This window comes from Enhydra lutris, unplaced genomic scaffold (genome assembly GCF_002288905.1).
Source record: "Enhydra lutris kenyoni isolate GAN:26980312 unplaced genomic scaffold, ASM228890v2 scaffoldscaffold17, whole genome shotgun sequence".
In the NCBI taxonomy this organism is placed as follows: Eukaryota; Metazoa; Chordata; class Mammalia; order Carnivora; family Mustelidae; genus Enhydra; species Enhydra lutris.
In genome coordinates, this window is record NW_019154101.1 from 6,343,615 (window position 1) to 6,363,755 (window position 20,141).

At 44.8% G+C, this 20,141-nt stretch overlaps 1 protein-coding gene across 1 annotated transcript in view; it reads left to right on the top strand.

Annotated features, from left to right (window-relative positions):
- LOC111147472 (transcriptional regulating factor 1) overlaps positions 1–13,710 on the top strand; it is a 200,221-nt gene extending 186,511 nt beyond the window's left edge. The window contains exons 15-17 of the mRNA XM_022503502.1: positions 4,369–4,572; positions 7,283–7,494; positions 10,859–13,710. Coding sequence (XP_022359210.1) covers positions 4,369–4,572; positions 7,283–7,494; positions 10,859–11,183 — 741 coding nt within the window. The 3' untranslated portion in view covers positions 11,184–13,710. The remainder of the gene's footprint in view (positions 1–4,368; positions 4,573–7,282; positions 7,495–10,858) is intronic.
- Positions 13,711–20,141: the final 6,431 nt, after the last annotated feature.

Below are 20,141 nucleotides of genomic sequence, written 5' to 3' on the forward strand. Positions count from 1 at the left end.
TGGACTAGATGGCAAACAAGCATGAAGAAACCTGGTCTTGCAGACCTAAGACCTGGCTCCTAAGCTTACTGACCTATAAAATGGGGCAGATGACTTAGATGATTTGGAAGGTCCCTTCCAGTTCTGAAACATTCTGGTCTCTGTCAGAGTCATGTTTTGGAAGAAAGCAAAAATCAGAGAATATGGTTTCCTAAGGCCAATGGATGTCTTTCTAGCTGTGTGTTACCGAGTGCCTAGGGGAGTTCCTAGCATCATATAAATCCTTTAAATATCCGTTGTGGAATGAAGTGAATGAACATCATTCCCAGATAGGAGTCACTGGGGCTCATAGCAATGCTCCCTCTATGAACACACTGCAGGGAGATGGGGAGAACAGGGGGATTCAGAGCAGGGGATTGCTGCTAAGGAAGATATTACCACGTAAGGAAGAGGGGCCGTCGTGGGCTGGCAGGCTCTGGAGCTGTGCAGAACGGCCAGGCCAGCCTGTTAGCCTGAGACAAGGAGAGGGTAAGATGATGCCCAAGGAGCCACACCTTCTTGAGCCTGTTCACCAGGAGCCAGGATGAAGTTGGATCGGGAGCATCCCCACCCTTGTTACCTTAAGGAGACCAAAAAGCCACGTGCAGAGATGACTCAGGCCCACAAGAAAGAAAGAAAGGGAGGGAGCAAATCTTGATTTAAGGTCAGCATGGTAGCTCACACTTCCTTTCAGGCACTGTGAAGACACAGTCAGCCTTTTAAGGAAAGTTTGCAAAGTAGAGATGAAAAATTGGGACCATGCAAAAAACGGGAAGGGTGCAGAAGGCACAGTCATAGGGGTCCTGCCCTTTGTCCTCTGGGCCTGCCCGGACACCGGGGATGGCTTCCTGATCATAGGTCCGCAGTGTTTCGTCCAGATGGAACACACTCGGATAGTTCAGGGACTTTTGTGAGGAGAAGGGAAAAGGAGAGTTTGTGAGGAATGGCTGCTCTTGAGGTAACCAGAAGACCAACAGACCACAGTAGCTTCCTCAGCTGATTAGACTTCTGGCCTAAAGCCATGAGAGGTCCTCCCATCTTGGAGGCAAAAGAAGGGGACCAGGGTGGGCTCTGTTAAAGATGTAGGAGAAAAGTAGTGATCACATCTCCCTGTCTCTTGCCCACACTCATGCTCCCACTGAAGGCCAATCTGTGGGTCTGGTTGTAAATTCAGCACAATTCAAGAAACTAAGTGAGAAGAGTAGCTGACTTTCAAAGATAGCAGTCAGGTCTCCCAAAGGCAATGCTCACCATGGTCTAAGCACCTAAGTTACTACCACCTGGTCCACTGCTGATGGAAGCTTGGGAGCGCTCCTGCTGCCCTTCGACATTTACAGGCAGCCGTTTGCAATGGTTTGGAGGGGTTTAGGATCTCTTTGTTTGGGCTGAAAATCTAAACTGTGTGCAGATGAACACATGTCCCCCTGTGGACATCAGCTGCAGGGCCAATAAATGAAGAAGGCTAGATTTTGAAATCAGATAGTTGAGGTTTCAATCTCAGTTCAACTTTTTTACCAGCTATGTGACCTTGGGGAAAGTCGTTCTCTGGCCAATTTCCTCATTTGTTTAAAAAAGAAAAATTTGTACGGGATTATCGTATGCACCAGAAATTTCGTGTGTATGTACGTGTGCATACACGTGTGTGTGTGTGTGTGTGTGTGTGTGTGTGTGGTGCCTAATTCCTAGCAGGAATTTTCATCCCCACCATCACTATCATCATAAGTAACTGTGACGCTCAGATTTATGTCTCGGAGTAAATTTGGGCTGTTGAGCATTTGTATTTTCACTTAACAAATGTCTCATCATGCAAATTTCATTTGCATGCCTGAGAAATAAGAGTATCATCCTCCTCAAGGAACTCTTACTGCAGACTCCCAAGGTTTTAAGCACCGTGTTAAATACATCACCACCTCCCCATCCTGTATTTGCCCACCTGCTACCAGTTTGGGAATATTATTCAGTGTTTTATTTCACAATACATCGTGAAATGGCCAACTTGTTGATACAAAGTTGTCCATGTTAGGATCCTTGTCCTCCTATCTTTGTATCTCTTAGTCACTTTGGTAAGCCATATGGCTTGGTGATAAATCATTTTGTGAACATGTATAGATTGCCAGTTGAAATAAAACCTATCTAAATTGCAGAGACATATATAATCACAGCACAGTGTAATTTAATCTGTAAATTTGTGGCTATATGGAATCTTTCTAAGATCTCTTTCTCTTTCTAAGAGTTTTTAAGCCCAAAAAAATGGTATTGTGAGAAAATTGTAATTATAGCAAGGACTGTAAAACAAACGCCATTGTCATTAAAAGTTACCATGTAATCTAAGGGCCAAGGTGTGGACCATTGCTTGCTTAATAAAGCAATATTGAGTCCACAGAGTTCCAGTTCTAGAAAGGTCTGGAGTGAACCATTGGAGTTTGACACGACATGGTTTTACCTGAAACCCTTTGATGTTCAAAGATGTTGGATTCACATGGGAATCAGACCATTTAAGGAAAATCAATCCGTGTGTTCTATACTCATAATTATGAGACCTACAACTCATATATCAGAAATCACTCTGCAAAATGAAGTAGGCCTACATCTGTGCTCACTGAAGTCTTTCAGCAAATGTAATCATTACTGGTTTATTGTAATGAACCCACTGGAAACTGAAGCTATTTCTTTTTCTCTCTCTTTTTTTTTTAAGATTTTCTTTTAAGATTTTATTTATTTATCTGAGAGAGAGAATGAGAGGGATAGAGTGCACAGGAAGTGAAGGGTCAGAGGGAGAGGCAGACTCCCTGCTGACCAGGAAGCCCTATGTGGGACTCGATCCGGGGACTCCAGGATCATGACCTGAGCCAAAGGCAGTCGTTTAACCAACTGAGCCACCCAGGCACCCCGAAGCTATTTCTTAAGTATACCCTATCACTACATCCTCTCAAATACGCATATAGTAATAAATGCAGACAGCAGTGGGACAATGTTGGAATGTTAAATGCCCCATATGTACTAGCACTGTCTTTCTCTCCTGCCCCCAGTCCAAACTGGAGAGAGAAAGCTTGTGGTTTCTGGATCCCAGGGGACTGCTCTACTACTCTTAGAAATCTTCGTCCTTTTCAGGAATTTTTGCTTCTGGGTTCTAAGAATCGTAGGTTCCCCCAGAGTTCCATCATTCTCTGGGATAAATCAGACTGGAGCCCATGTGCTTTAAGCAGAGCCTGGCAGACACAGCTGACCTGTCAGGGTGGAGGCAATAGGACGCGCCTTTTGTTTCTTCATCTGTAAAATGGGGAGATGTTTCCAGCTTCTTGGTGAGACTGCAAACATGAAAATGCTTTGTAAACTGTGAAGTGCTGTGAAACAGAAGCTGGAATGAAATTGACATAACGTAGAACTCCCTCTCCCTGAGCCTCCATCCTTCCACAGCCTGGAGGAGCCAGCATTCCTCCGGGAGGACGGAGGAAACAGAGTAAGGTAGTTGAACAAATAGAATGAAGGCCTCCTGCATCCCTGCCCTCCACCCCACCCCTGCCACAGTAGGACATCAGTTGCTCCAGTGACTTACCATCTTGTGACCTCTGGGGAAGGCAGGACTTTCTGCTGTGTTCTCCACCTTGTTGTTCTGAAGTAGGGGGAAGGGACACAGTTGCAGAGAGGCTACTAATATTTTTCATGTTCTTTTTGATAGAATACCTCTGGTAGGCATTTCTCCAAGCCCATGATGACACAGTCCAAAAAAAAAAAAAAATGGGGCTGGGGGGTTATCCCTTCCCCTTTCCTCTCTACAAAGCTGTTGACGTTCACTCTTGGATTCTATTTTGACAAGAGCAAGCAGGAACCCGTCAGAGCACCGTGAGTCTCATGCTTTCCACAGGCCATAGGTCAGATCAGACATGTGGGTCGTCTTGCCCGGAAATGTATCGTAAGGTCTAGAAACAAATCACTATATAGGTCTTTAGTCTCTCTCCAGGGGGGTTTCCGCAGTATCGTGGCTGCTTAAAAGCCTTCTTTACTGCTCTGGGGAGACAGAGCTGCTCACGAGTGACATTTAATCCAATTCAAAGTCTAATGGTCTTGAGCAAGGGAAAGAAACTCTACACACAGAAATCTCTCTTCTCTGCCTTCGCATATTTTTACAAAAGTGGTGAAGGGGCTCCAAAGTGAGGCAGGGGGACTTCCTCGACCTCAAAGCCCCAAGCACCCAATGACGGGGCTGGTAGAGATCATCTGCCGCTGTTCCTTAGGCAGAAAGAACCCCCTGTGTTCAGCCCCTCTCTCCTCTTCTGGCTGGTGGCCTGTTCATCACTAAAAATGCCATTTGGGATGTCCCCTCTTTTGCTTCTGTTGTCTCACCACCAGACGAGTGAAGAAGAAGAGGAGTTAGAGGAGGAGGAGGAGGACCCGGAAGAAGATAGGAAATCCACAAGAGAAGAGGAGAGTGAGGTGCCCAAGTCTCCCGAGCCACCGCCAGGCCCCGCACTGGCTCCCGCGGAGGGGCCACCCCTGCAGGCCCTCGGCCAGCCATCCGGCTCCTTCATCTGTGAGATGCCCAACTGCGGGGCTGTAAGTGTCGCCGTGTCCTTCGGGAAGCTGGGACGAGGAGGGCAGCGGGCTGTGCCTGGCTTTAAGGACAGAGCACTTTAGAAAGGCTGCACTTTTAGCAAGGGAAGTTTCACGGAGGGGATTTCACGTTGCATTGGTGTTTTTTTCCAGTGTTTCCATTTCCTTATTCACTCAGCCGTTGAGGAGCCGGCAGATGAGCGCTGGGGCGCTCTGGGGCCCCAGAGAAGGTCCCTGCCCTTCATAAGGAAGCTTATGATCTGAGCTCCTCAGAGCTACTGAGCATGGTTTCAGCGGTGAGCCTTGGCCTCCAGAACTTACACGCCATGTTTCTTGGTGCCCCTCCACTCCTCGGGGCCATGTGACACTAGGTCCTGCCCCCTTGGCAGGCACTGAAATGCCTTGGGGGAGCCCACGGAGAAGGCTTGCCCTCTCGTAACACTTGTCCCCATTCCTGGTCATCTCACCTGTCTGGAAGATTTTGCGTTTCATGATTCCATTAAGCGTTACTCATTCAAATGTCAGTAATCTGAAATTTGAGAAAATCATTACAATGATTTAGCTGAAGTTTACCTTTGTATGCTTTGCAAAGAACCAAGAAAATTTTTACTAAGCAATTTAATCATGTAAACGGGCTGAACGTGAGTCTGTACAATTAACATAGTACTTTTCAAGTACATTGGAAATACCATTTAGCTAAAATAAAACAAATTCACTGTTAGATCATTCTTAGCACTAAGGAAGTCCTTATGCAATCTATACTGGTCCGGTCTAAGGCCCCCAGTGTATCTTAAAGGATATATATTTTTTAAGATGTTAACTTTAGACTTTCAGTCCCTCACCAGTCCCCCACTAGCCTGCATTGTTGAACTTTTCCTGAGTCAGATTTCTTAAAGCCAGGCACACCTGTACCGGTAAGTTCTAGAGGTATTCCTCAAAAAATGAGAATGTTAACTCCTTCACGAGAACCCCTGTGTTTTCCAAGCTAGTGCTCATCTTTGCTTGTATATTATGCAGGACAACACTGTCTTCCAGAGTGTATTGAATCCTGCTTGATGATTCCGACATTTAGATGGAGAAAGCAATAGTCTTTAAAATATTTAGATACTAACGCAGAAACTCACTTGATTTACATTCGAGAAAAAAACTGGAAAAGTAAGAAAAAAAATACGTACATCTGGCATTAGCTTCGAAGAGAACATAAGAAATTGCTAGCTTGTTTCTGTCTTTGATGTTTAATGACCTGGAAGCATCACCACATCATTTCCATTTTGTATAGAGCTCTTCCGTTCAGGGATGGCTAAGATGTGACTTTCAATGCCAGTATTTCTGGGTGAATTAGTTTAGAAATTCACTGTTTCCATCGGCTCACAGTTTGGTGTACGGTAAATTCTTGACTGAGTGGGAAGTCATCTTTCACTTTTGCCAATCAGAAATGCTCAGCAAGCTGGATATTTTTTAATGATTTTTAAAATTCACAGGGAGAAAACATGTTAGTTTTATTCCTTGCCTAAGTCTGGAGGTTTGGGATGCTAAATCAGCCGTAGATTTATTTTTCCCCCCGGTAAGACCATAAACAGAACTCATGAATTTCACACAGAGCAAACCTCCTACAGCTCCGTGGGTAGGCCTGTTAGCTGATGGGTTTAACAAGCTGGAAGTCGGGGCTCTTCAAATTCAGGGAAGTGGATTGCATCTCTATATAGTAGTGGTGCTCGACTAGGAATGATTTTGTTCCCCAAGAGCATTTGGCAATGTCCGGAGACATTTATGTCACATCTGGAGAGGTGCTGTTGGCTTCTCCAGGGTAGAGACCAGGATGCTGCTAAAATTCCTACTTAACACGGCCCCACTCCAACAAAAACTATCTGGCCCCAAATGTCAGTCATACTGAGGTTGGGAGAGACTGCTTTATGGTAAGTGTCAAAAGACTGTCCAGGTCCTGCCCCTTTTTATCATCCTACAGTAAAATCTGGGAGTCTGAAACATTGCTTTGACAATTGGTCACTGATGAAGGCTTGGATGTAATATACAGAATTTATCAGAGCCGCTAATCAGTGTCTTTCCACCTGTGTTTCTTGGGGTGCTGGGGCTTTCCGTGGTAGGGAGATAGAGCTGAGCAAGTAGGCCCACTTCCCGGGGTGCTGGCTCTATTTCAGCCAGAACACCTCTGCTTTTAACTTTGAGCATTTGCACAAAACCTGATTTGTTTTGTTTTGTTTTTCTTAAAGTAAAAGAAAGACAGGAAAGAGAAGGAGAAAAGGGGAGGGGAGGAGAGGGAGGTAATTTCCAACTTTAAAAAAAAAAAAGAGTTTGGAAGCTGGTCAACTCCCTCATCTTACAGATGGAAAAAAAAAATCGGGTGTACAGAGGGGAAATGGCCCAGCAGCCCTCCCTATGACACAGAGATGCTGGATCTCGCCCCCCAGGCCCCTGACTGCTAGACGGCAGCTTTGTCCTTCAGACTCAGCCACAGTGCTTCTTGTCTTCCAGTTGTAACAACAATGTGGTTTTTTTTATGGGCACAGTGTTAGTGGTGGTAGTATTTGACCTTGACCTTTTCGTGCCCGTGTCCAAAGTTTGCTTACGTAAAACCCCCGCACCCCATCATTAAACACTGTTTCAAGTATCACATGTTTCACCATTGAGTAACTAATAACCCTAATTTCCTTTTCAGGACTGTAGATGTCATGTCACTCCCTTTCTTCCCCAGGTGTTCAGCTCCCGACAGGCACTGAATGGCCACGCCCGCATCCACGGTGGCACCAACCAGGTGACCAAAGCCCGGGGGGCCATCCCCTCTGGGAAGCAGAAGCCCGGCAGTGCCCAGAGCGGGTACTGCTCAGTGAAGAGCTCCCCCTCTCACAGCACCACCAGCGGCGAGACAGACCCCACCACCATCTTCCCCTGCAAGGAATGTGGCAAGTACGTGCAGTTGGACTGGGGACCAAATCTGAGTCTGTGATGAATAAGTGCTCTGTGGAGGCCTGGCCAAGATGGTCTGAGGTTTCTTCAGCCAAAAAAAGAACCCAGTATTTCCAAATACTCCCTCATATCATCCTTGTGGCCTGCACAGAGCCTCAGGGTGGGTGGACCTTGTCTCTGACTCAGAATATGGTCATTCTGATATCCTCATGCCTAATAAGGCCAGACAACTTCAGGGCAAACCTCTAGTAACAAAAACTTCCCTCTTTTTCAGAAACGGTGGGTGGGACTCTGATTCCCACTCCATCCCTTCACACCCAAACCATATTCACGAGTGTGGCTCTCTTTGCATTCCTTCTGAGTGATTTGGGAATGGCTCTGAAACATGTATCAGGAAGTATCCTCTCACTGCAGGCTCCTTCCTGTGTCCGGGGCAGACATCACTAGCCGATTGCTGCACTCTTCGCTGTCATCTTAAGACAGGACCTCAGATCTTTTCCACCCCAATGCTTCAAGCAGGCATAACCAATTGATCAGGATGACTCAGGAGAAAAAGCCTGTTTGTCATGCCTGCCCTTTTAAGTAAAACTGAAGACCGCTCAGAGAGGAAAACCGACAGCAGGCAGTACTAGTAACATCTAACACTTGCTGAGCACTCACTTTGGGAACTACCTTATGTGCAGGAGCTCATTTTAATCCTCACACAGAAACTCCATGTGGTACAGAGACCGTTTTTATCCTTGTTACACAAATAAAGATTGAAAATCAAGTAAAATAACTTGCCTCTGGTTACACCCCTCTTGAGAGCAGAGCTGAGATTTGGGCCCGTCTCTGTCAAAGTGCAGAGCCCAGGACCCTGACCACTGCTCCATCTTATCGGTCTGTTTATTTTAGGTAAAAAAGATCAGGGATGGTAAGACACACAGCCTTCCCTCCCACACCATCCAGGGTAGAACTCCACGTCTCAGTGAGGCCACCTGACTTGGAGGGGTTGTCGTGAGTGACTTCCTTGAGCGTCCCTAGTTGTATGAGTGAGGCCCACTAGGACCTCTGCCTGTGATACTCATTAGGCTATTTCCGACAACTTACCAGTACCTGCCATTTGTAGGGTACTGTTTGCTGGCACAGTTCTAACGGATTCGTACAGGTATTGATTAATTTAATCTTTAGTGCCACAGGGTAGGCCCTTTTATTTATTTATTTTTTAAGATTTTATTTATTTATTTGACAAAGAGAGATCACAAGTAGGCAGAGAGGCAGGCAGAGGGAGAGGAAGGGAAGCAGGCTCCCCGCCGAGCAGAGAGCCCGATGCGGGGCTCGTTCCCAGGACCCTGGAATCATGACCTGAGCCGAAGGCAGGCTTTAACCCACTGAGCCACCCAGGCACCCCAGGGTAGACCCTTTTAGTAGGCGCTTTTGGACAAGCCGAGAAAATGCGGCACAGAAAGAGTAAGGTGTTGGTCACAGTGCACATCTGAGTTGGGATTCAGGCTACGCAGCCTGACCCAGGCCAGCGCTCTCAGCCTCTGAGTGAACCTAACTCCGTCTGGTGGCTCTCGCCAAGGTGAGATGGAATTAGCAGCAGTCTTCTCTCTGTGAAACACAGCGATGGAGGAGATGCCTTTAGTGCAGCTCCCCTGTGTTCTCATACCCCTCAGAGCCAGGACAAGGTATTCCTCCCTTCATCTTACCACGGAGACGTGAGCCTCCAGATGGATCATTAGGCTTCCGGACTTGAAGTAAGGAACCGTCTTCAGACTGACTCGCTCTATCTCCCACCTGTCCCCTGAGAGGAGCCAACACCACCTCCTGCTCACTTTGGGACACACAGGCTACAACTCCTTGTTCCAGCAGGTGGAGACAAAGAACATTTTAACAAACCAGAATTAGCATCTTGAGCTCGCTGGCTGTCTCTCAGTGACACCCATTAAGTGTTTTTCTTGTCTTGTTTTGATGTTGCTTGGGACCTTTTAATACCATAACTCCAGTTAAGATTTTGTGGAAAATAGAAATATTTTCTGTGGTTTTCCGGAGTAGGAATAACAGGCAAATGTTTGCAGAATGCCTGTTTTAGCTGCTGAAATTATGTTCATTACATGAAACGGTTTCAATATGTGCAATTGTGATTCATCAACTCTGCTTGTCTTAGAAATCAGAGGTTTTTTTTTTTCCATTTCCCTTTATGAGCTCAGGAATGAATGCAGGGTATCTGTGCCACCCCCTCTCCCAAAAGAGGCAGCCTCACATCTGGGCAAATGGCTTCTGAAAAAGGTTCAGAGAGAAATATTTCAGGCTTTGTGGCTCATACTGTCCGTGTCACAACTTTCAGTGGTACCATTGCTAAGCAGAGCAGACACAGATGGTCCGTAAACAAATAGACATGGCTGGGTTGCAATAAAACTTTACTTACGAAAATTCAGTAGGCTGGATTTGGTCCATTGACTGTAGTTTGCAGGCCCCTTGTCTCAAAGTTTCTCAACCTCAGCAGTGACATTTGGGTCTGATCAGTCCACCGTCCACGCAATGGGTTATGGAGACCACCCTGACCTCTGCCTACTGGATGCGAGAAATACCATCCTCCCCTCGAGTTGTGACAGTCAAAAATGACTCCACACATCACGGGGTGTCTCTGGGAAGGCAGAATCACCCGCAGCTGAGAACTACTATTTCCTTCTAAAGCTAAAAGGAGGAAATTATGACAATATGGTGGCCAACGAGAAGGGGCCTTAGGTGAAAAGGAGTGGTGGGTATAGCTCAGAAGTCAAGTACAATGAAGATGGAATTGGGGGGGCATTGGGTTTGGCCACACAGAGTGGTGACCTTGAGAAGAGGGGTGGGGCTGCAGTGGAGGAGACAAGAATCCAGTTGGAGAGGGTGAAGGAGAGAGGAAGATACCAAGTGTGAAGGATCGGGCAGAGCCTTCCAGAAATTTGACTATGGAGGAACAGGGACAGAAGCCAAAGGCAGATGATGGGCTTTATTATGGGAACTGTGAGAGCTCAGCAGCATGACTGAGGGATTCTCCGGTTGTGATGAGGAGACGGGGGTGGGGAAGGCTAAAGGGAGAGAAAGGCACATGCTGCAGACCACAGATGGACAGGAAGGCCTTTGAGAATCCATCCTCCATTGTCCCAGGGAGGAAGCCTAACGCACTGTACATGTGCTCCCATGCCCACCTCCTTTTCTTTGTAATGCTTAGCGAGGAGAAGCAACAGGGGCAGGAGGTCCTAGGTGACCCAGAGACTCTCTCCATGCCACCCAAACCAGATGTTAGACCACGAAGCACCTATTCCCTGTTGGGCATCCAGATTTCCAAGAACTTAGATCCCCTAAATTTCACATGCTGCTTTTTCTTCAATTTTAGAGTCTTCTTCAAGATCAAAAGCCGAAATGCACACATGAAAACACACAGGCAGCAGGAGGAACAGCAGAGGCAAAAGGCTCAGAAGGCAGCTTTTGCCGCCGAAATGGCCGCCACCATCGAGAGGACTACGGGGCCCGCAGGGGCACCGGGGCTGCTGCCCCTGGACCAGCTGAGTCTGATCAAACCCATCAAGGACGTGGACATCCTCGATGGCGACGTGGTCCAGCAGTTGGGAGGCGTCATGGAAGAGGCCGAGGTGGTGGACACGGATCTCCTCTTGGACGACCAAGATTCGGTTTTACTTCAGGGTGATGCCGAACTATAAAGGCCCACTTGTCACGCAGAGACAGCCAACACCCACGGCCTCCGTCTTCGTTAATCAGGAAACCTGGACTCCCTGCTCGTTTTGTAACCATTTTAAACTACCTGTTTAAAGAAGTGGTCGTTTCATTCAGGTTTAGGGAAAAAAAATTTTTTTTTTCAGTTTCTTTTCCTTTTATTTAAAAAAAATCAATGTTTCTGTGGGAGGTTGGAGGGAATAAATAATTGGCACAACTCTATTTAAGAGGTGTTTCATCTGGGCTGCATTCCCACGAACTCATTCCTGGCAGGGAATAAACCTGACCTTCAATGTTCTTTTGCTTTCAGATGTCAACCATCCTTGCTGCCTTTGATCCCAAAGCTTGCCGTGAGCGTGTGGATGCGTGTGCGTGTGTGGAGCAGGCTCCCCTCTTCATGTTGGGGCCTTGGGCCATCCTTTCCCACTAGGAGTTATTTTTGTTCTGTTCTGACCTCATTCTGGAGTTTGCAGCAAACCCAGAGTCTCTAGCAGGAGATTCTGTGCTAAGGGGTAACTTTACAGTGAGCAAAGCAAGCCCTCCTCTTACACGGCTTTCCCCTAGCACATACACCATTTGAAAAGTCGACCAAATGTGAAAATAAGTTTTCTCCCTGCCTCAGCTAGCCTCGTTGGCCTGTTTCCAGGAGTACTGTACAATTTCAGGCTTTCACTCCAAGGCCAGGCTTTACTGAGGACCTGGTCCCTAGAGCGAGTACATCATCCTCTCCTGTGCTCCCCCCCCCTCACCGCCCCCCGGGAACTGGTTGGTTCCGATTTGTGAATTGGCAGAGCCGTGTCTCTGTTTGAGCTGTCTAGAGGAAAACAACCCCAACCATGAAGTTGCCAGGGCTGTTTAGGGAAAGTGGTTGAGTGTCACATGTTCTGGAACACTGAGAAGTGTTCTTTTGCCCAGAAACTAGACTGGAAGAGCCCATTCTTTTTTGCAGCACTGTTTAATGGTCCATGGAGTTCTGGAATTACTTTGTGTCCCTTGGAAGTACTGTGAAACCTCATTCGCTGGGATTCTGCTGTCATTCACCTTTGCTGGACTGTTTCCTAACCAATTTAACAGCAAATACAAGTGAAATAGCATTAAAGGCCAACAATAATGGTTTCTGGTACCACTTTAGCCACCAATATTTGCATTCAAACAAGGAATGTATTCGTTCAAGTCATTTACCAAAGCATTTCTAGAATTCTCCAAGCTACAGAACTCTGCTTCCTCCTGTCTCCTTAGCAGGGTTGCTGTTTGTACTTGAAGGTAATAAGCCTATAATCCTTCAAAAATGGCATTTAGCTCAGGCTTTTGATCTGAGTCAGACTGCCCCCTCCCTGGGCAGGGCAAATGAGCACGTGTCTTCAGACTGGGACGCAGCCCAGCAGAGAGGACTGCCCCCAGCGTCCTCCCCTGGAGCGTTAATGCTGCCTGACTTCTGGAAGGAGGGCTTTCAGGCCTTGCCCCACCCCAGGGAGGCTGGCTCCCCGAGCTTGTGTAGGTGTGGCCTGTCCCAGAAGACTCCGCTGGCACATTAGTTAATTGCTTGACATTAGAAGGTCAGCCAAACATGAGGACAGGACCTGAGCATCTTTTAAGTTTGACTCCAGCAGAAGCATTTTAGCACACGCTCGCTTTCCCTCACGGCCCCGCCTAGGCAGTGTTCTCTGAATCTCAGGAAAGCCACGGTCAGAAGATAAATGTAAAGGTTCTTTTCGTTTCCGTCTTTGCGTTTTCAGAAAAAAAGGCCTTAGGGGTTTCATTCATCCTTTCCTACAGGCAAAAAGAAAGGTTTTATTTGCTGCCATTCTAGACAGGTTATTCTCCCTTCTATTTCGAGTTAAAACTGCCCAAGCTGTGTGCATCAACTTTGTGGCAGAATTGTTCCAGAACCATTCCGTAAGATCAGCTGATTGCGGCTGTCCCGGTGACTGCTTCCCTCGGCATGTGCCGGCTTCTGAGAGTGATTCTGGAATGGTTCTGCTATAGGGTCTATGAAAGCTTATCTATCAAAGGAGCAAACACCCAGAAACATGTTTATAAAGCAAATGTCCTTGTTGTGTTTGGAGACTTGCCCAGCCGTTCCAGTTTTAAACATTAAAAATAAACTGAGTTGCCAAGGCAAAAAATGTAATGCACAATTTAATTTTGATTTTTCATGCAGTATAATGTAAGCATCTTTGACTTGAAATAACCAAAGAACTCCTCCTTAATGAGACAGTTCAAATTCCTGAAGTAGTATTTCTTGACAATATCAACTTAAAGAATTGACTTCACGGTAAAATATTGCACTTATTTTCCTTCTGAAATGATTCTGCCTGCATGTATGTGTTGTGTTTTTGCTTCCCTCGCCCTTCCCACCCCAAAGAACTTCTCTTCCTAAAGATTAATGTCTTCAACACCGTTACTGTTTACTATCAGATGGTTTTTCATTAGTGAATTTAGACCTCTTTGAGAAAGCTTGTATATAAAAAGTTAACAGATATATTTTATGGAAAAACCCATCTTATTTTCAAATATATTTAACTGCTGTTATATTTTATTAGAGGAAGGTTGTAAATATTTTCTAGGAGTTCTATTGTAAAGAAAAGTATTTTTGAAAAAAATTAATGTAATAAAAACGAAAACATTTTTAAATAGTGTTGTGATTGCTTCCTGTTCTGGCTTCGTTATGTTCTATTCTCAGCAAATGACTTGCATGCCTTCTCATTTCAGGATGTAATTTATTCAGGTTTGCACTATTATAAGTTGACATCATAATATTTAGTGTACTTAACTGTATTTTTCCCGGAATGCAGGTCCTTTGGTCCGTATCCAAAGCACTATGTATTAGCATCTTCATAATTTTTTCTTTTGTAACGTGTGTATTTTTAATAAGGATTTTATGTAACATTTTGGCAAAAAGAGGACAGTATTTTCTAGTGAATTTTATAATACATTTTGCTAAAAATGTTTCTTCCTAGGTCAGTTTTTGTTAAGGTGAACCAAAAGTCTTATTTTACCAGGGGTTTAAAAAAAAAAAAAAGTTTGAAGCTTGAAAGCAAAGTTATATTTAAACATCATATGTAACAAACAAATAAAGATGTTTTATAGACTTGTCCTAAAAAGGTGCGTTCCTTCAAAACTAAAATGAGGCATTCTAGATTGGTTCTCCTCCTGAGTGAAGAGCATTTTTTTTAAGTTCTCACAATCCTTTTTTCAGAAAGAGAGCCAGAAGAATTTTACTTAAAAGTTTCCAGGCATTAGCCTTCTCAGAAATTTATTACAGTTCCTATAGCTAGGCATTCATCAAACAGAGATGTAACCAAATAGACACTGTCCTATTTATATGTGAAAACCTGATTCGATACTGCATCAGCTGCTCTGAAAATAAAATGTTATCTTTTTGAGTTTCATTTGGCTTAAACATTCCTTCTTTCTAGCCACTTCTCAATGCTGGATAAGCGCTAATTTACCTACTAGCTGGTTTCTGCAGACCGAGGTCTACGGAGGTCTGCCGATGACACTTAGTGGCTCGTTGAAGCACCCTTTACCCAACACTTCCTGGAGACAAGGACATAACATTTCTGCTACAAAGAGGATGAGCCCCTTGCCGGGTCAGTGGTCTCTGCACCAAACTTCCCGGCCTACAGCTTATGGGGGTTCAGTATCACACGCGGGTCGCGCATGGTGAATTCACCACCAAGTCCCCCGGCCACCTGGTGTATCAGCTTTGCTAGTCTGGATTTCCAAATTCTGGAGTGTGCTTACTTTTTAACGATTAAAAACAAACTTGAGGTGTCACCCAGGCACCCCACTAAACAAATTTTTTTTTTTTTAATTTGCTCTAAGTGGGGCATACCATTCAAGCCTTTTGATCTAGGTTCTTGAGTGGGGGGGGTTAGCTTAATATTTAGCTATCAGTTTTAGACAGTTCTGTATAAATAAAATAGCAATTCCTCTAGAAGCAGCACGTACGTGGCCAGAGTTGTAAATTTAAATTCTGCTTGCAGAGGTTCACGTGTCCAATCTGAAGACGTTTTCCTGTTTTTTCATTCAGTACTCATGATACCCGTGTAGAAAACACTATTCTTTTTTTTTTAAGATTTTATTTATGTATTTGACAGACAGAGATCACAAGTAGGCAGAGAGGCAGGTAGAGAGAGAGGAGGAAGCAGGCTCCCTGCTGAGCAGAGAGCCCGATGCGGGGCTCAATCCCAACAACCCTGAAATCATGACCTAAGCCAAAGGCAGAGGCTTTAACCCACTGAGCTACCCAGGCGCCCCAGAAAACACTATTCCACACTGTATTATACATGTGGGAAGAAAGTGTGTGAAGATGACCAACATTCCTTCCTGCCGATTTAATACTTAGAATATATAGAGGTCTGGGACTTGATCTAATTTCACCACTGGGAAGAGCAAAAGTCATGTTTTCTTAATAATCTGAACTCCGTTACCACCATTGCCTCCCCCAGCAATGTGTATCGGGTGCTCAGCAACAATTTGTTAAATTGATTAATTATTAACAATACTAATATAAATAAATAATATTAGTATTAGTATTAATAATACTAATATAATAAATAAATTTATTAATTTACTCTTCCAGGAATGCGTGTGTGATTGTGTGTGTATGTGTGTGTGTGTGTAAATAAAACCTCTTGAAATTCATAGACTCCCAGTCTACCTCCCTCAACCACAGCCAGCCAGCTGGGGTGTGCTCTAGGAATGAGGATGAGTTTCAATGTTGACACAAGCAAAACACATTTAAGAAGACATGTTAAAAAATTGAATAATATGTTCCTAAGTGAACCATAGATGATCTTTGGATTACAGACATCCCTGTATAAAAGATCCAAAGTGGGGCACCTGGGTGGCTCAGTCATTAAGCGTGTGTCTGCCTTTGGCTCAGGTCATGATGCCAGGGTCCTGGGATCGAGCCATGTATCAGGCTCCCTGCTCAGCAGGAAATCTGCTTCTCCCTCTCCCACTGCCCTTGCTTGTGTTCCCTCTCTCACTGTGTGTCTCTCTTTCTATCAGATAAATAAATAAATAAATAATAAAAATCTTTTTAAAAAGAGAGAGGAAAAGGTGCTGATTGGGGGGTGCCTGGGTGGCTCAGTTGGTTAAGCAACTGCCTTCGGCTCGGGTCATGATCCTGGAGTCCTGGGATCGAGTCCCACATCGGACTCCCTGCTCGGCGGGGAGTCTGCTTCTCCCACTGATTTCTCTCCTCTCATGCTCTCGCTCTCTCGCGCGCGCTCTCTCTCTCTCTCTCTCTCTCTCTCTCAAATAAATAAATAAAATCATTAAAAAAAAAGGTGCTGATTATTTCCTTTATATAAGAGAGATAATCTTTGGGGCACCTGGGTGGCTCAGTGGGTTAAAGCCACTGCCTTCGGCTCAGGTCATGTTCCCGGGGTCCTGGGATCAAGCCCACATCGGGCTCTCTGCTCAGCAGAGAGCCTGCTTCCTCCTCTCTCTCTCTCTCTGCCTTCTTGTGATTTCTGTCTGTCAAATAAATAAATAAAATCTTAAAAAAAAAAAAAAGATAATCTTTGAAAGGGCTGCCCTCCCCACCCCACCCCTGCCCCAAGGTAAGTTGTAAAGGCCAGAGAAGCCATCCCTGCTTGTCTTGCACTCCAGCACACATACCCTTACCACACTGGTGCTTGCTTTGGGCTGTTTTAGGTCATTACTTCCTCTGCTTGTGTAACTTCATTTTTAGCGATAATTGGCATTGTTAAAATCCCTTCATTGAGATGTGCTTGACATACAAAAAGCTATACATATTTAACATATAGAGCTTAATGAGCTGTAACTTTGAAGATAAGTATATACCTGTGAAACCATCACAATCAAGGGAAAAGGGCTGTCTTTTAAAACAGAACAGCTGGTGCAATCAAAATATAAGGTAGAAATATATGACTCATATACTTTTGTTCTTCCTGAATATAAAGCAAGGTGTACTTCCCTCAACTGCATAGAATCATTTGGCCTCCTACTCATCTTATAGTAAGTCAGACATTTGAAAGTTTAGGTAGTGGAAGAGGCCCATGATGGCTGGGTCAAGCTGGAGAGCGCTGTCCTTGCCTACACACTATGGCAGAGAACCCCCTCTATGGCCCCACGGCTGGCAAGACCTCTCACAGTGACTCTCCCCTTCGCCCCCAGTTAATTGGACCTGGGCTGGCACCTGACCCCATGCTATTGGGACCATAGGCTGCTTGGTGACACACAATATGGTTTGGCCCAGGAAAATGCAGGGACCAAATCAAATCTCCGGATTTGAGGGTATGAATGGAGAAACATAGTGAGCCAAAGGCAACCAGCAATGGCCACGCGCAATGCAGAATTCTGGCGGAGCAGAAGCTCTTTGAAAGCAGGGAAAGCCCACCATTAGAGAGACCATGTTTGGTTTCAAAAATGGAGAGGGTATCCAGTCCTTAAGTTTGCTTTGAACCCACTTTTTCTGTTCTAGGGGTAGTTCAGTCCACACGTTTTTAAAAATAAAAATAAGCCCTTTCTCTTGCAGGGAGGTGGGGGAGTGGGGTCTCTAACCCTCAAATCCACAGGGACTTAAATTGAACTGCACGTCATCACAGAGTAACCCACTGCAACCCACTGCAAAGGTAGACAGGTACAGAGCTAAGATTTTGAAGATGGTTATTGGTTCAGCTGTAACTAATTCATAGGAGTCGTTTCATCTCTGAGCCTCAGTGACCTCACTCTAAAATTAGGATAAAATTTGTATTTTCCTGTGAGGATCAAATTGGGAGAATGTCACCATCATTGTGGCTGTGGAACACTCAACCATTAGAGACTACTCAAAGCGGGCAGGAGGCAGGCTGAAAAGCTGTTGCAGAAGCACCATTAAGAGAAACAGATGCAAACTTCAGAAGTAACAGGAGATTTGGAGAGCTACTGGAGAGCCCCACTGGCTGGGAGAGACCAGCCAACTTTGAATGTCACAATTCAGAGAGGGAGCTTAGCTCTGAAAAGTGCGCTGGGCAGCCTGCCAAAGCTGGGCGCAGTCAAGGACAGTAGAGTGCAGGTGTAAGGTGTGGTGTTTACATGTTTACACGCTCTGGTGTATCAACATCTGTACATTTCTGCCACACCGCCATGTGGACAGACTTCTAGTGAAAAGAGGCTAGTCTGAGGGGCCCCAAAACTGGTTTCTGTTCCTATCCTCATCAATTTGTGTGATGTTGGGAAAATCATGCTACTTCTTCCTTGGTTCTCTTGCCTGCCAAGTAGGGTGAGTGATAACCTACTTGGAGGGGAGAGAATATATTTGCATAGTACCTTAGTTAGGTGGTACAAAATATTCTCATAAACTTGATCTTTTTATTTTTAATCCATTCAACAATCTTTTTCTTTAAGAGGTTTTATTTATTTATTTGAGAGAGAGGGAGAATGCGGGAGAGGGCAGATGGAGAGACAGACTCCCTATTGAACAGGAGCCTGATGCAAGACTCGATCTCAGGACCCTGAGATCATGGCCTGAGCTGAAGGCAGATGCTTAACAACTAAGCCACCCAGGCATCCCTAATCCACTCAGCAATCTTGCGAGGCCTGTGAGGTAGAAGATTGATTGATTGATTGATTGATAGAAAGATAGATTGATTGATTGATTGGGGCTGGGAGGGTTATAGAGGGAGAGAATCTCTAGCCAACTCCTGGTCACATACAGAGTCCAATGCAGGGCTCAACCCCATGAATCCTAGATCCCAACCCAGGCAGAGACCAACAGTTAGATGCTCAACTGAGTGCACCATCCAGGTGCCCCAGAAGAAACTTTATGTTGCAAATAGTGGATGATATTTACCTTGCACCATTATGTGCTGGGCATTATACCAAACCTTCACACATCAGCATTTCATTTATCCTGCATATCAATTATTTGAAATGGGAACGATTATTATAATCTTTAGTTGATATATGAGAAACTTGAGGCTCAGAGTGGGCAAGTAACTTGCCCACAGTCATTCAGCTAAGTGGTAAATCCAGATCTCCCAATTATAAGTCTAGAGTTTTCCATTATGCTGAATTGCATCTGTGAAAACACCTGGGGAAAATAAAACTTAGAGAATGACACAAATGTAAGAGACCTCTATTACAACAAACCCCAGTACAAAAGGGTTGGAGCTAAATTATGGTGGACATTAATAACCATTTTTTAGTTATAAAACTTTTTTGTTTGTGGTACTGGGTAATGGCAGCAATTGTAAATTCTGAAATACTAAATAAAGTAACATAAGGAAATGAAGACTTCAGAAGACCTGTAGGACAGTGTTGTGCAGGATGGCAGGGTGTGGGGCACAAAAATGTGAAATGATGTGAGAAAGGAATATAGGATTACAGAACATAGCAAGGCTATTGAAATGAAGTAAAGTACTTGTTCTTTCTTTTTCTTTTCTAAGATTTTATTTTTAAGTAATCTCTACACCTAACATGGGCTCAAACTCACAACCGAGATCAAAAGACACACACTCCACTGACCGAGCTAGCCAGGCACCCCTGGTACTTTTCTTTTTAATAAAATACAAATTTTGTTAAATTTTTAAAAATGCAGAAATACGAAAATAAATCAACCATTGATAATCCACTACCCAGAAATAATTGCTGCTAATATATTAACATATATTTTTCAAAGCACGTATTATGTCGCCTCCAACAAAACAGGAGCTACATAAGGCAAACAGGATTTGAAGAGGAAACATTTAAGGAATTTGGTAACAATCTAGACATGGGTTGATGCAATGTTATCAATACGGAGCATCGGCTAGTCCTCCAACCCTAGGGAAGCCAGCTGTATTCTCAGTCCCACCCTCAAAAAGCATGGAATAAAGTCTCTATGGTTGTTTCTCAGCCGGAATGCAAGGCTACACTCTCTCCTTTAGCGGAACTCTATGGCCTAAGGGCGCCGCCGTGACCCCGGAAGCAGTCTTGGGAGGCCTTGG